At 42.7% G+C, this 13,703-nt stretch overlaps 1 protein-coding gene across 5 annotated transcripts in view; it reads right to left on the reverse strand.

Moving 5' to 3' along the window:
• Positions 1-8,774, reverse strand: part of LOC143006026 (DNA (cytosine-5)-methyltransferase 3A-like) — a 28,433-nt gene extending 19,659 nt beyond the window's left edge. For 4 of the 5 annotated variants that reach the window (XM_076157343.1, XM_076157342.1, XM_076157341.1 and 1 more), the window contains exons 1-4: positions 8,642-8,774; positions 7,231-7,426; positions 3,802-3,909; positions 671-1,022 (exon numbers count right to left, since the gene is read on the reverse strand). In XM_076157343.1, the coding sequence (XP_076013458.1) occupies positions 671-1,022; positions 3,802-3,909; positions 7,231-7,311 (541 nt within the window). In that variant the 5' untranslated portion in view covers positions 7,312-7,426; positions 8,642-8,774. The remainder of the gene's footprint in view (positions 1-670; positions 1,023-3,801; positions 3,910-7,230; positions 7,427-8,641) is intronic. The other variant, XM_076157340.1, reaches the window with a different exon arrangement.
• Positions 8,775-13,703: the final 4,929 nt, after the last annotated feature.

The raw sequence follows: 13,703 nt of genomic DNA on the forward strand, positions 1-13,703 counted from the left end.
AAGAGAGAGAGCGCGGGAGAGGGATGATAGAGATAGCACTAAAAAGCAAATGGCGAGGGGGGGTGGGGGGACGGGGGGACGGGGGGACGGGGGCTAACCGATATGGTTCGTCTCTGCCTTGCTGCTACCTGTCAGCACAAAAGCTTGGGAAGCTCCCTTGATTCATATCTACAGTAACTCTGATGCCGTCTGCTTCCATACGGTGCGAGTGCAACTGCTAGAGACTCTGGCTTGTTAACTTTGAAGAAAAATGTTTTGATAAAACAAAACATTTTTTGGTTATTTTTGTTAATGAAGGGGGTAAAGTGCAAACACTCCCTCAAATGGAATTATCTCAAATTACATGCATTGAAAAGATGCAATTGGTCTCTTGTGTTCCACTTTCTGGTGCTGACTGCACATTGCAGATTCACCCCGGGACATTCAGATATAAGAAAACATTAAATCACCAAATTTCATGATTATTAATAGTCACAATACTGTAACTGTAACTATAACCGTCCTGCACCATGAATGCAAAACATTCCCGCTTCCTACAGGCTCAAGCACACCCACTCTGATCCATTGACTTTTCATTCCTCCGCAGCTCTGCTCTGGCGCTCCAGTTTTTTTTCCCCCCGTTGCAGAGATCAAAAGACAGCAAAGTTGAACCAGCAGGGCCAGAACTCACATTTCGTTGGACGCTCCAGTTTCCGCCTTCCTCGCTTCTTGTGCGGTGTTGTCAGGCCGTCCTCCTTGTCTTTATCAAAGTCCTGCTCGTCCCGGCTGGGTAGGAATCCGTTCTCCTGGGAGGGGCTCAGGCTCAGACCCTGGGAGCTGTCCTCTGCCCGGCAGGAGGAAGGGTCTCGAAAGATCCCGTTCTCCACTTCCCTCTTCTCCTGTTTGGGGAAGCAGGCAACAGACGTCCTGTCTCCGTGCCCGCCCACATCTCCGTTGTGGACCAGTGCCATGGACGGCCTACACACGCCAGCGTAACTTTTGCCCACACCCAAACCATCTTTGAAAGAGCCACAGCTCTCAACCTACAGGCAGGGGAGAGGAGGTTGAAACGTTAACATCTTGACAATCTGTCAAGTTTACAGACTGTCGGTGCAGTAGCAGTATGTTACCGTTTGATATTGTGAGGGCGTACAGCAATAGCGTGCTTGTCAGCGGTTATGACATATCACTGGATACACAGCAGCAGCCAGAGCAATAAACAAACCTTTCAGGATTTACAATTATTCACCCAACTGAGTGAGTTACAATGATGAAAAGCGCTTGACTGTTGGTTCAATTGACAGAAAATGTGAATTAAAGCAGCTATTCATTTCAATTCAGATAAACTCCTCAAACCTGTGACGCAATCAAACATGTACCACCTTTTCTGCACTGAAAAGTGGGTGAATTATGGCATTTCCCATTCAGCTCTGTTAAACTGAAGCTGTAGACTTCAAAGCTGTGCCAGAAAATCTGCTGTACAACCGTTAAGGGTGGACGTGAGGAAGGGATTACGTTTCAGTTCAGCGAGTACAGTACTGAGCTTCCTGTATTTGTGTAACTTTCTTCATTACGGCAGCGCGGAAACACGAGAGGAATGTTGGCTGCTTGACAACGGTGGGGTTTTTCAGTCCGTCCAGTTTGGAACACAGCTAAACTATTTAATTCTCTGCAAAGTAGTAGAGCTGACCCATCTAAAGCCACTTTGTTACAGGAACACAGATTCATCACTTACACTTTAAAAAAAACAAAAAACGCACCATCTGTTTCGGATGACCTAGAAAATAATCTTTTCAAGTCCAAATGTGTGAGGAGGACAAAACGTGAGGGTGTGTATGTGTGTGTGTGAGACTTCATAGTGTCTTTTACTGGTTAAAAATAGCTGTAAAAACACTTCCTCAGACAATCCTGTTACTGGGTCACTCGGAGCAGAAAGTGGAGCACGTCTATGACAACACGGACGTCAAAAGCAGAGCAGCTTCATCCGCAGCGTTTAAGCATCATTCAGCGTGTTTACATTCACACTATACTCCATATGTGCGTCTCATTAAAGCAACAATAAGCACAGTAAGAAAAAACAATGAATTGATCAACTTGGAGGAAGTAAAAAAAAAAGAAAGTAAGTTAAGTTTGCGGATTGTTCACAACACCTGCTAACATAATAGCCCCAACCAAGATCCTACCCATAACCCTAAAAACGTTGGAGTATTAGTAGCTGTGTTGTGTTTAATGGCTACAGACGTCTGGACTGTCCGTCTCTTTGTCGGAATGTGGGTGGAGCAGGAGTAAGGTGGGGACGTCTACAGTGTGTCAGTGGTGCAGATGGATTGATTTTGTCAACTGCAAAGATCCGGTTCTGTGTAAAATGTGCAAATGTGATCCATATGTTGTGTAGTAAAGAGGAATATGATCTTTAATGACACCGTGAGACTTGTAAGACGTCAGAGTAAATAAATGAATTGCCTATCGTGCGGACCACAGCCTTTTGTGATGTAAAGTAAACTCGGTGAAAGCGCTACTACTGTATCATGAAGTGAGGTCGAGCCAAATTTGGTTTTGGGAACATTCTTCACCAGCCACAAAACTTCAAATGACATCAGAGTTGTAATAAGTGAAAACAAATTAACTGTAAATGTTGAACATTCCTGCCCTCAATTACAGCCAGGCTCCACTAAACCTGTTTGACATGACTAATAAGAAACAACGCCACTGTTCAGGCATCATTAATATTCTCACCCAACTCAAAACTGTACTTGTGTGTGTGTGCATGTGTGCGTTTAGCAAACAACCATACTCACAGACACTCAAACACATGCATGAATAAAAACACACTCATATAGTACCCTTGCTCGCTCACGCTCACGCTCACACACACACACACACACACACACACACACACACACACACACACACACACACACACACACACACACACACACACACACACACACACACACACACACACACACACACACACACACACACACACACACACACACACACACACACCGCAAGAATTACGCCACACGTTTAGTGACCCACTGAACTACACGTGGAACCATGCCAGAGGGCAAAGGTCACAGTGAGTGAATCAGGCAGCTCAGACAGGCAAACAGACTTGAGTGAGCCAACAACCACTTCCAGCATACTGCAGTGTCAAATAAACAACTCATTCTATACATTTAAAACAGAGATAAATGTGTTTTTGGGGTATTTGAATTGACTTAAAACGCAAGGGGCAAGCAGAGACACAAAGAAACTTACAATTCCACAAAATCTAAATGACTTCATAACTCACTCAGCAAGAAAAGTTCTAATAAAAAACAACGGCGAACAATCATATCGGGCTCGAGCGTCTGGCACGCGATCTGATGCCTTCCCCCTCCTTCAGGTTTACAGCTGAGAAAACATGAAGTCGCTGAGATTGCGAGCACAGCGTCTCCTTATCTTGCCGCTAACAATCGGTGGCTTTAAATAACTGAAATTAAGCCTGCGGTGCATCTTTGCTATACATGCGCTGGTCTGCAAGAACTATTTTAGTCCCTTTTTGGTCTGAAACGCACGATGAGAAGTGATTAAGTCTCTTTTCAGCAGATGCTTGAGAGTGTGAGGTTTATACAGTTGGAGTTATATATGAAACAACAAGAAAGAGTTTGGGTTGAGTATCTGGTTGAATCCACAACACGAACGTTGCTGTGGTCAAGGAGCGGCGGTTATAACGCCGGCGACCATGATGTCCTGGAAAACTGATATGAAGCACGATGAAGAAAGCATGCGGGGTGTAGCTGTAAAACATCCAGAGCGTGGAACATCGACACTCACTGGAAACTGCTTGCGCTTTCTTCCGGGCCTGCCAACTTTACAAGAGGCACTACTTTTGGCGTGCTTCTCCTCCGTCATCGGGTCCTTGTCCAATATTGTGCTCTCGCCCTGTGGAAAAACACACCATGTTCAATTTATCCATGCAGCATCCTGGAAGAACTGCAGTAAAAGATTACTAACATATGGACGAGGACTTCATGTCGTCCCAGTACTGTGCGAGACGACGCTTTCACCTCAGCTGAACGCACACACAACAACTACCCACCATACTGAAACACTTTTTTGTTTGGAGGGACACTGCATAGGGTCCTTGACTGTCTTTTGGCTGAGTGGACAATAAGACACACAGAAACTGAATGACACCTCCTTTTGAACTGGGCTGAAGTGAAAGCTGCACGGACGCAGAGCTGACCTTACACAGACACACACACACACACACACAGAGACACCCCCCCCCCCCCCTTCTTGAGCCGTTACAAAGACGTCGAGCGCCTCCCCCGGTGCCTCCCTCCCCCCTCCCCGCCGCAATTTCCCTTTGATTAATAAAAACTGTCTTCTCCCTCGTGAACAAAGCCTCGCGTCTGCCACAGCCAAGTTCCCCTGGGGTTGATGGGAGAAAAGATGATCCTAATGTAGATGCTTTGAGCTTCAATATTGACTGAATAGGACCACCAGCACCACGCCTGAATGCAAATGAGACTGCAAGGCCATTTCTGACAGCTGCAGTTGGGTAGGTGGGTGCATGGAGGGGGGGGGGGGGGGGTGAGTCCTTATTAAATTCCTACAGTGTTGAATGTGAGAATTCCTTGAAGATAAATGGGCGCTCCGCACACTGTGAGGCAATTTACACACCAGTCCAACTGCTGACTTACTTATTTACGCCATCACGCCACTGGATATTATGAGAAAAGGTTATTAAACGGTACAACTCACTCCATCTTTGTGCGCCGGCTGGGGCGGAACGCATCGAGAAGCTACACGTTTCAATGTGGCTGCACTCCATCATCACGCCGGCAGTCGGACTATTTTCCTGCTTAAGAAGTCATATTTTACACTTTGTAATCCAGCGCTCAAGTAACAATCACACCGGAATTATCTGCAAACAATCTGTAGCCAATGCTGCGACTTCAAGCATAAGAACAAATCCATCTTGTTCCCAATGTATAAGAACATAATGAGAACACGATAGATGCATGAGGAACCCACTGGAGGAAATAAGCAGGGGCAAAGGTCGGAATCGCACATATATTATACATTTTTGCCCCTTAATACTTCTATAAGGTGGTTAGATTAGAAGATGTTTAGATCAGTTAAGATTTTCTATTACTTCAATTCCCCCATGCACGTTTCAAAAACAACTACATTTTAGTCAATGGGGCATAAATCCCTGCTGACATCCAAGAGTGTCAGTTTATAGGATAGCTGTCATTTCAGCTAATCAGATGAATTACCTGTGAATAAAATGGGATAATTGCAGATCTTGGGAGCTTAACGATTTCATTCCATACCTTAAAATGATATATTGAAAAATAAATAGTCCAATCCCCTTGTATGTAAGTAAGTCAGTGTGCAGAACAAAGATATTACATTCCCATGATATCACAAATAAACGAGGCATACTGATCCTATTTCAGTCTCTGTCTAATTAAGGGTGATTTAAGATCATTGTATTCAGTTGCCTTCGGAGACATGTGCCCATTTCATTTAAAGTCATGTTTTCATTTGTCTTTTGTCCCTAATTGAGAATCGCGCCGTGGAGAAACGCAGAAAGAGAGAGAACCATGGAAACGGGGATCACACACAAATCACAACAAATCGCCAAACACCAACAACCCAGTTTAGTATTGCCGTCGTCGCCATATTGGCTTAAAGAAGAAGTTAAATGTTTTGAAATCCACTTCCTGTGATTGTGTCGCATGCACTGCTTTCCATTTCTTATTTTGTTGTTCGGTTTAGAAATACTGGCAGCGACTGATCCTTTTGATTTGGACTTGCATTAGTCATTCAAAATAGAGGATTCATAAAAGATATCAAGGAAATCATATTGTGACCTTACAGTGGCCTCTGGGGAAACTACTCATTACATTCTAGATAACAAAGGGGTTTATATTTAGATCGATCACAATAATTGAAGCTGTAAAAATCTATCAAATGAAACAAAGATCCTTCCTCCACAATCCTGCTGCTACTATCCTACTAGATATTGATAACGTGATCATAGATATATACTGTAGTTATTGATTACTCTGCAGAATGAGTGTTTCAGATGGTGGCAGTTCATTTTGTGATGAATAGTCGGCCTAATCCCCGGGCTTTTCCTCACCAGTGTGGCAGCATTTGCATAGATAATAGCAGGTTTGGAGCGCGGCCTGATGTGCCGCCTCATCTGGGAAGCTCTTACGTGGATGACGCATTCTAGTAGGGTCTGGCTATCTCTGCAGGAACAGCCTCCATCCCAACCCCTGGAGCTCACACACACTGAGTGAAAACATTTTACGCGTGCGCTCTCATCTGAATATTTCCTGAAAAACAACAGAAAATCTGAAAGATGATTTGCTGTTGCCTGGAGTGAACCCTACAACACTGTCAATATCTCGGCACTATTTCCGTCTGAGTAGCTGGTTATTTAAGGCAAAGCCTGTTGCCAGGCAACAAGACTAAGGGCAGTGCTGTGTAATGGGAGCGTAGAGGAAGAGGACAGATGCCCCCCCTCGCACCCACCCCAGTAAAACAGCCACCGAGCCGTTCCAGCTCCAGCTCAACCTACATCAGCCAACGCCCACGTCACCAACCACCATTACAACTGCGTCACATATTACAGCTGCAGCTCACAGACGCTACTAATGATGCTGCAATTAAACGCTGCATCATGCAACGTGATTTAAATGTTACACCTTCCTCTTATCTGAGCAGTGATGTTGGTGGTTTATTCCTTTACCAATTTTGTCAATAAACAGACAGAAGCAATCAATGTGACCCAAGTCTACTCCAATAGACTCCAGTGATCAATAAAGCATTAGCTTGACCGATTAACTTTAATCTTGATATCCGGTCAGTAAGACAGATTCTAATTGGCCTTGAACTGGCATTGACACTTACATGCTTTTTAAAGATATTTTAGGGAAATGGTGTCACATTTGCAGCATAGTTAGAGGAATAATCTCCTTACATCAGCTCTGGAGAGTTTGAGGCCTAATGTTGTACATTTTAATGATGGAGAGTTAAATCCAAATTACTCAACAGCACAGCTCCAGTCACTTAAAAGAGTCACAGCATGGTTGAATCAACTCACTGAAGCCGCAAGCTATAAAGCTGAAAAATCCCAGCCATTCAGCAACATGCAGAGCAGCCTGCCTCCAATCATCCAGGAAACTCCCAAAGTGAGATTCCCGAGGCACACTTTTAATGCTTCACATGTGAGTTTCTTACCGTTCTGTTTCCAGGTGAGTCGCTGTAGTCTGAGCCTTTGAATGGAGCTGTGTTGGTGTTGGTGACAGTGTTGGACAGCATGGTCAGGACTGGTATGGTAATGAGGGACAATATGAATGAGGGGAGCTTCAGGTGAATATAAACTCAAAAAGGAAGAAAAATGAAATGACGGATGATCCCTCTTCTCTCCACTCTGCTGGGAAATAAGAAACAAAATGATTACAGGTTTGATCCTAAATCCCATCAGAGACACCTTGGATTTAGATGTGATGCTGTGGAGGACAGGGCATGATGCAGTGACAGGCTGCTTTGGGTTCTTCCCTCATACGTTTGATGCTTTTATCAAATCATTTCACGTGTGTTGTGTTTTCTACCAAATTGGGTCAGATTCTGCACATAAACCTTCCCTCTGCTGAACGTGCACGCTGCATATAGGAAGCTCAAACGCAGCTATAGATACTGTATGGCTGCTGTCGCCTATAGGCCTCGGCCACTTTTTTTTTTTTCTTTTTTTTTTTTACACCACATGCATTTATTGGCGTACAGTAGTCGTCGTTGAATCCCCGCTCATTCACACGGGATGTTGCAAAACCCACGCAGGACGGTGCAAATGATGCGTTTTTGTTCCATTTTAACCATGGAAGCGTAACATTATAAGTGCCTGGATATCAGTAAAGTGTAGCACACTTCCCTAGTCAGCCATGCGCACAGCGGAGCCACGGAGACACTGTTGAATTAGGAAATGTGTAAATGCAAAAAGAACACCTCTATTATATAGGCTGGGGTTGAATTTTGCTCTACGAGTTACGAGTGGATTCGTGACAGTTGTGATTTATTTCGTAGATCTAACAGCTGTTTGGACGAAGTCGCTCCTGAAAAATAATTACAGGCAATAACCAGAGCGTTTTTATCTTAGAAAATAATTTATTATAGGGCCACACAGCCATTTAATGTCACCGCATCCTCGTGCATATCAGGCTACAATCCGGCAATGCGCTTAGATTGAAGCGATCGACCGGCGTGGATGTATGATCTAATTGTCCATACGTTAAAAAGGCAAAGTTTGAGACGTCTTTGCAGCAGGGGAAGTCTGCATATATGACCCAAGGGATTGAAGCTCTTTTACAGGCCACGACCACTGAAGGATAAACCCCCGTTATTCCTTAATGAGACGGCTGTTTACACGATCCCGGCTCGTCGGTGGTCAAGTTCAAGTGCACATCGTGATGTCTAAGGAGAACATCTGCAGAAAAGGCAACATAACCCTCATCGTTATTTCCCCGTTTCCATCGAGTGCCTTCCGCTCTCGGGGCTCTCACGCTTTTCCTCGCAGACAGGCTGCCCTTCCTGCGCGGTCTAGCAGTGCCGGGTTAAACGGATTTAAATGCGTGAATGGCGGTGTGTTGGTTACCCGTTTTTGCCAAGTCCCAGGCCTGACCCTTTTTTTGTCTCGCTTGCTCCCGGAGCCTCCTTCCTCTTCTCTCCCCGTCCTCCTCCTCCCCAGCCGGCCAGCACTCCTCCAGATGCGCCGCTCTTACTGCAGGGGCCTGCGGACTGTCTGCTCAGGCCTCTTCCGGGTCCTAAAGGCAGCCGTCTCCACATTATAATGCCGCCCCCACCACAACAAATACACACATACACACCCCAAATCTGATGTCCACTGACCCCGATATGACACATGACATTACTCTTACAAACAGGCAGGAAGTTTGTTATGTTCTAAGTAGAATGTACAGTAAAAGTTACAATTCATAGTTCTAGATTTGCACAATCTTGAATCCATTAATGCTCATGTATACAGACAGAATTTCATAGAAGTACTCATGTATAACACTGTTTGCATACATTGTTTTGTGGGCATAATATTTAGTAAGTAAAACGATTATTTACCACAAGTCCATAAAAGAAAGAAAGTGTTGTGCATTATGTTGCCTTCAAGTACCAATTATATCCAGATCACACATGGCATCTTATTTTATTTTATTTCGAACCATTTGACCAAATCTCTCACCCTAGGTTTGCTGTCAGTTTGTAGTCATTAGAATCAACACACACGTATTTAGAAATGTAAACCATGCAAACAGGACTTAACATCACAAATCAGCAGGCTTTAGTGATGAAGGACGTGCCCTAAGGATTCCTATATTAATCCATTACAGTTGCATATGCCCAAACAAGTTTGCAGTCAATTAAATTAGAGCAAACCTGGGGCTCTCAGAGGCCCTTGCAGTCTGTGGCTTTGGGCCAAATTCCAATTTGCTCAGCTAGTAATCTAGCCTTGTTTGTACAAATGCCACTGTACTAATTTGACACTAGTATAAACAGTGCGCATTTCTATATCAGTCCTGTTAAACATAGTTACATAACGGCTAATTGAATTGAAACTAAAACACATTCAGACTATTGAACATATGAAAGGACATGAGGTGTAACTATTTACATTATCACAGCTCATACGCTCAAACAGGCCCGAGCATGCAGCACTGGGCTTGTCTTGTTTTTAGATATTCACACCTGCTGCACAGTGCTAATCACTTGATTAACCCTAAATCGGTCACAATCAAGCTCATAGATTTTATCCACTGGATGGATTTTTTTTTGCATAACTCCAAATCTATATTTCATTTCCTGGAGTGCACTGAGAACAGGATAGCCCATTCAGATCTCTAATCACGCTCATTATATGACCACTTATTCCATGCATGGCCACTTAAAAGGAGACATAGGGTGAGGTACAGTGAATGGTCCAAGTTGGCAGCCAAAGGGCTAACGACTCAAAGAATACCTCCCTGTGTGTGGACAGGGGGCTTTTTAGGAACAAGGTGGAGAGGAAGTGTGTGTATGGGAGTGTGTGTGTACTGTAGCGGGCGGATGTGGTTCACAGAGATGGGTTTTTTAGCCAGCAGCTCCTTCCTTGTCTGCAGAGTCCATAGCTGTGTGCAGTTCACCTAAGGACAGCAGCAGCAGCAAAAAGAGGAAACACACCCAGTAGACATCTGCTGAAAAATCTCTCTCTTCCTCAACACACACAGGGGGAGGATGAACAGAGGTCACAGTTTGACCTTAACCTCACCCCAACTATATGGAGTATCTATCTATCTATCTATCTATCTATCTATCTATCTATGCTGTCGTGATGATTGTCTAAAAACCACAACAATCATGAGATGACCAAGTGAGCAATATTTTAAATCTTTTTAATATATCTCACATTTGATTTATTTACAAAAGACAGTGGCTTTGTGACATAAAACTATGTTTTGTAAAATCAACATGAAAAACAAATGTGTTGCAGAAGCATAACAATACATAACACACACACACACATAGATTAATAACATTAGGGGAGCATTGTTGCGGTTGTCCTCTTTGCACATTGTCTCTGTAAATCATAAAAGGATCACAATGTATGACTTGTATTTGTATAACCCAGAGTTTGGTCACATGATTATACAGTATTGCCTTCGCATTGGCTGAAATGACATCAATGATTATCAGTAGAGTTGGAATGTGTTATCTATTTTTACTATTAAATGCTAGTTTTTCCAGATTCCAGCAGTGGAAACCATAACGTGAATATCTCCAGGCATTCAGTGAATTAACTATGGACGACAACAGCAACATACTAATGCAGATATACTGTGATATATAATTTTTATGACACACAATGTCTGCAAACAGTTTGGCACAAATGTAAAGGCTGAGCATAAGTTTAATACTTTCCCCTGAACACAATAAATAAATAAAACATCTACAAAGTCACAGACTAAAACTCGGACATAAAGGCTGATAGATCATCATCTTATCTGTTGAGTCGTTACTTTGCACAGCACTTTACAAAACGGCTACAGGCACCAAATAAAAGAACAAAAACAAAGCTAAGTTTTGACATTGCATTCCAATGCGTACATGGCCATTATGGAGGGGAAGACACAAAGTCATTTCTAAAAATTCCTAATTCTGCATTTTTAATCATTTTTGGACCTTCGAATTGGAAGCCTCAGTCCTCAATATTGTGTTTCATATTGTGGTGCTTCAACATTTTACCTTCACCAAAGAAGTTAAGTTGTTACACTCGTCTTGTTTGTTGGCAGGGTTATATTATATTATATTATATTATATTATGATGTGTCTTTCTCTTTAGGCCAGTACATTATTAGAAATCTAGCAGTTGTAGGTCAGTATTAGTCCAAGGTGAGTAACTTGACCTGGATTATAAGAAGTTCCATTTTGTCTAGATTTGTTCAGCCTTGACAGAGGTATGCACACTAACGAGTGCCCTTCAAGTTTGAACTGCTTCAATAGAGGAATTCCTATTTGGTGGCTATGCAAGCGTGAATCTGTGTTTTGACAAACTCATTACAATGACAATACTCCACTAATAAACCGGAATAATAACAGAGCATGTCAGAGGAGTGGATGGAAACATCACATTTAGAACAACGATAACAGGAGAGCCTCTTTTTGTTCTTTTTCTTGACACAGTGTAACAGGTTGTTGAAACCTTATAATGTAGCTTATAGGTTAGGCTTACTGTACAAATCCCAAATCCAAAAAAATCTCACTTTCTGTGCTTCAGGTCCAGTGTTCAACCATATTGGTACCATGCAGAGTTTGCCCAACTTATTCACAACTACTTCCTCCAAGAACTGAACATATTACTCTCAAAACTGCTTCCAGACTTTTACAATGATGCATTACTAAAACCAGACATTGCTCATTTTCATTTGGGAAGAACGACTACCCTCGATGACAGAAAACATTGAACCAGAAGACAAAAATGGAACAGTAACTCAGATCTGATCCCCAGCTGATTCAAATAAACATTCTTCACTTTCTATAGCACACACATATTCACACATAGACAAACTATATCCATCAACATGCTCCACCAAATAGCACTTCAAGAATTCTGTCTCTTATAATCCACATTCTTTCCTCCTTTACACCTTCAATCGCTTGCTCTTATTCTGTCCTACATGAAGAGTTCCATTCCAAAATGAGACACAAACCACATGAAAAGGCGACATTTGCTACTTCAAAACAACTGTCGATATAACAATAAAGTTAACTACTTTGTAAATATGTAACATCTTTGTAAATATGTAAATTATATGAACTTTTCTAGGATCACGACGATTGAATCCTAAATGGCGTTCACAGTGGATGAATTGGAGATTTTGGAATGAAACCCTTCATTTTTAGTCATCATTGACCTTTGACCTGCAACAAACTGGACCAGTCTGTGGGCAATGACGTATGGAAATTAAAGGATATCACCACCACGTTTCACTTCCAGTACATCCACAGTCCCTGAGCACCTCATTGCACAATTGCACATAAACAATTTCCTTAATCTTTAATTAACTAAATAAAGCTATCAAAGCATTTCCTACTTGCTTCCTACTTTCTTACTTCCTCACATACTGTACAAGTGTTCAGTTCGTTAGTGACTAACAACTCTAATTTGTACTCTTCATTGAAACATCCTGAGGTGCTTTACCTACACTTAAACAATAAATACAGAGGCTACCAACTAATCATCGTATTTGGAAGGAGGCACCATGACGTGTGAGTGTTACAATGCCCTTCAGCTGTGTTTACTTGGTTCTTTATGTCGGTTAAGTTTTCACTGGGAGGAAACAATGAGACTCAGCCCATTGTTGTGTTTTATTGTAGCCTCTCTAACCACGCAGCCCTCTTATTTGCAAAGGTGGCTCACTGAGCGCACAGTAGCAGCAGTACAGTATGTGACTCAGCCGGTGAGTTTACAGGCGCGCTGTATTCTGAACACTGGCTCATATGCTGGTTAAGGTCGTCCTACCTCCATGTCATATTCCCGTACATGTGATTAGACGGATTATTACCATGGAAACCAACAGGATGAAGACAACAGTGCATGAGCTGGTGCAAACTCTTAACAGAGATGAAGGCTTAAAGGACGCAAACCTGTTGCTTCCTTGCTCTTCCGCAACTTAGTCATCCTTTCCTGTAACAACTGGAAACTGTGATAAAAAACGCTGTCTTCATCTTCATCTTTGTGAAAATGTTGCTTCTGACAAGCAATGTTGGATTGACCTCATCTCCGTTCTGTCCGCCACAGATCGTCATGTTTTACTGTCCTGTTGTGTCCAAGCACCCTTAAATTAAACAAGCCTAGACTCTACTGTGTGTCATTTTCAGACGGTCCCTTGTGGGCAGCAGCGAGGACTTGTGGGGTTTTTCAACAAAACGTCATAAACTAAATTTACTGTCCAAAGGGAACTCTGCTAACTTGCTATGGTCTTTGTTTGGTATCAGCAAAATTTAGGCTCAAGAAGCGGTGATAAGGGGTGTTTGGGTTCCTTTTCTAATGTGACCTTATAAGGATTATAAATAGATTACAAGGACAATTACAGTGACTGAAATTTGGCCCTCCCCTGTGCCCTATAAATGGAAAAGACAGGTTTGACGTCTTTTTTGCCATTCTATCT

This window comes from Genypterus blacodes, unplaced genomic scaffold, assembly GCF_046128005.1.
Source record: "Genypterus blacodes isolate CSIRO-AG114 ecotype Tasmania unplaced genomic scaffold, CSIRO-AGI_Gbla_v1 ptg000073l_1, whole genome shotgun sequence".
NCBI classification, from domain to species: Eukaryota; Metazoa; Chordata; class Actinopteri; order Ophidiiformes; family Ophidiidae; genus Genypterus; species Genypterus blacodes.